General features: G+C 59.4%; 1 protein-coding gene across 1 annotated transcript in view; it reads right to left on the bottom strand.

The window, feature by feature from the left end:
* ETH_00037205 (uncharacterized protein) overlaps positions 1-78 on the bottom strand; it is a gene marked incomplete at both ends in the record, with an annotated part of 690 nt that extends 612 nt beyond the window's left edge. Inside the window, one exon of the mRNA XM_013375027.1 lies at positions 3-78. Coding sequence (XP_013230481.1) covers positions 3-78 — 76 coding nt within the window. The remainder of the gene's footprint in view (positions 1-2) is intronic.
* Positions 79-463: the final 385 nt, after the last annotated feature.

Here is a 463-nt window from a genome sequence, read left to right as displayed (position 1 = left end):
CGGGGGCCCCGGGGGGGCCCCCGGGGGGGCCCCCAGGAGAGCTGCAAGGATGGGCCACAGCAGTCGCTGCGCACGCATCTTGCTGCTGCTGCGGCTGCGGAAAAGCAGCAGCAAATGCAGACTCAAATGCCCTTTTTGAATTGCTGCTGCGAGCCAGGGAAGCAGCAGAGGAATCCGCCTGGGACTGGCCCTCGCCGGCTCCGGCTCCAACCACGTGCAGCTGCTGCTGCTGCTGCTGCTGCTAATTGGCGCAGATGAGAGGCCTTTTGGAATTAAATGCGCAAAATAAACTCAACAGAAACAACACTTGGGGCCCAGAGCCCTCGGGGCCGACGGGGCCGGGGGGCCCCACCAGCGATCCTCTCGAGACCAGTTAGCGCTGCAGCGCTGCTGCCTGAGCGAAGAAGGGCTGCATGCAATGAGATAATTGATAAATTAAATTAGTTTAATTCTTTTAGTTTTG

This window comes from Eimeria tenella, genomic scaffold (assembly GCF_000499545.2).
Source record: "Eimeria tenella Houghton genomic scaffold, Eth_scaff2497, whole genome shotgun sequence".
In the NCBI taxonomy this organism is placed as follows: domain Eukaryota; phylum Apicomplexa; class Conoidasida; order Eucoccidiorida; family Eimeriidae; genus Eimeria; species Eimeria tenella.
The sequence above is the reverse complement of the archived record's forward strand: the minus strand, read 5'-3'. Positions and strand labels throughout refer to the sequence as shown.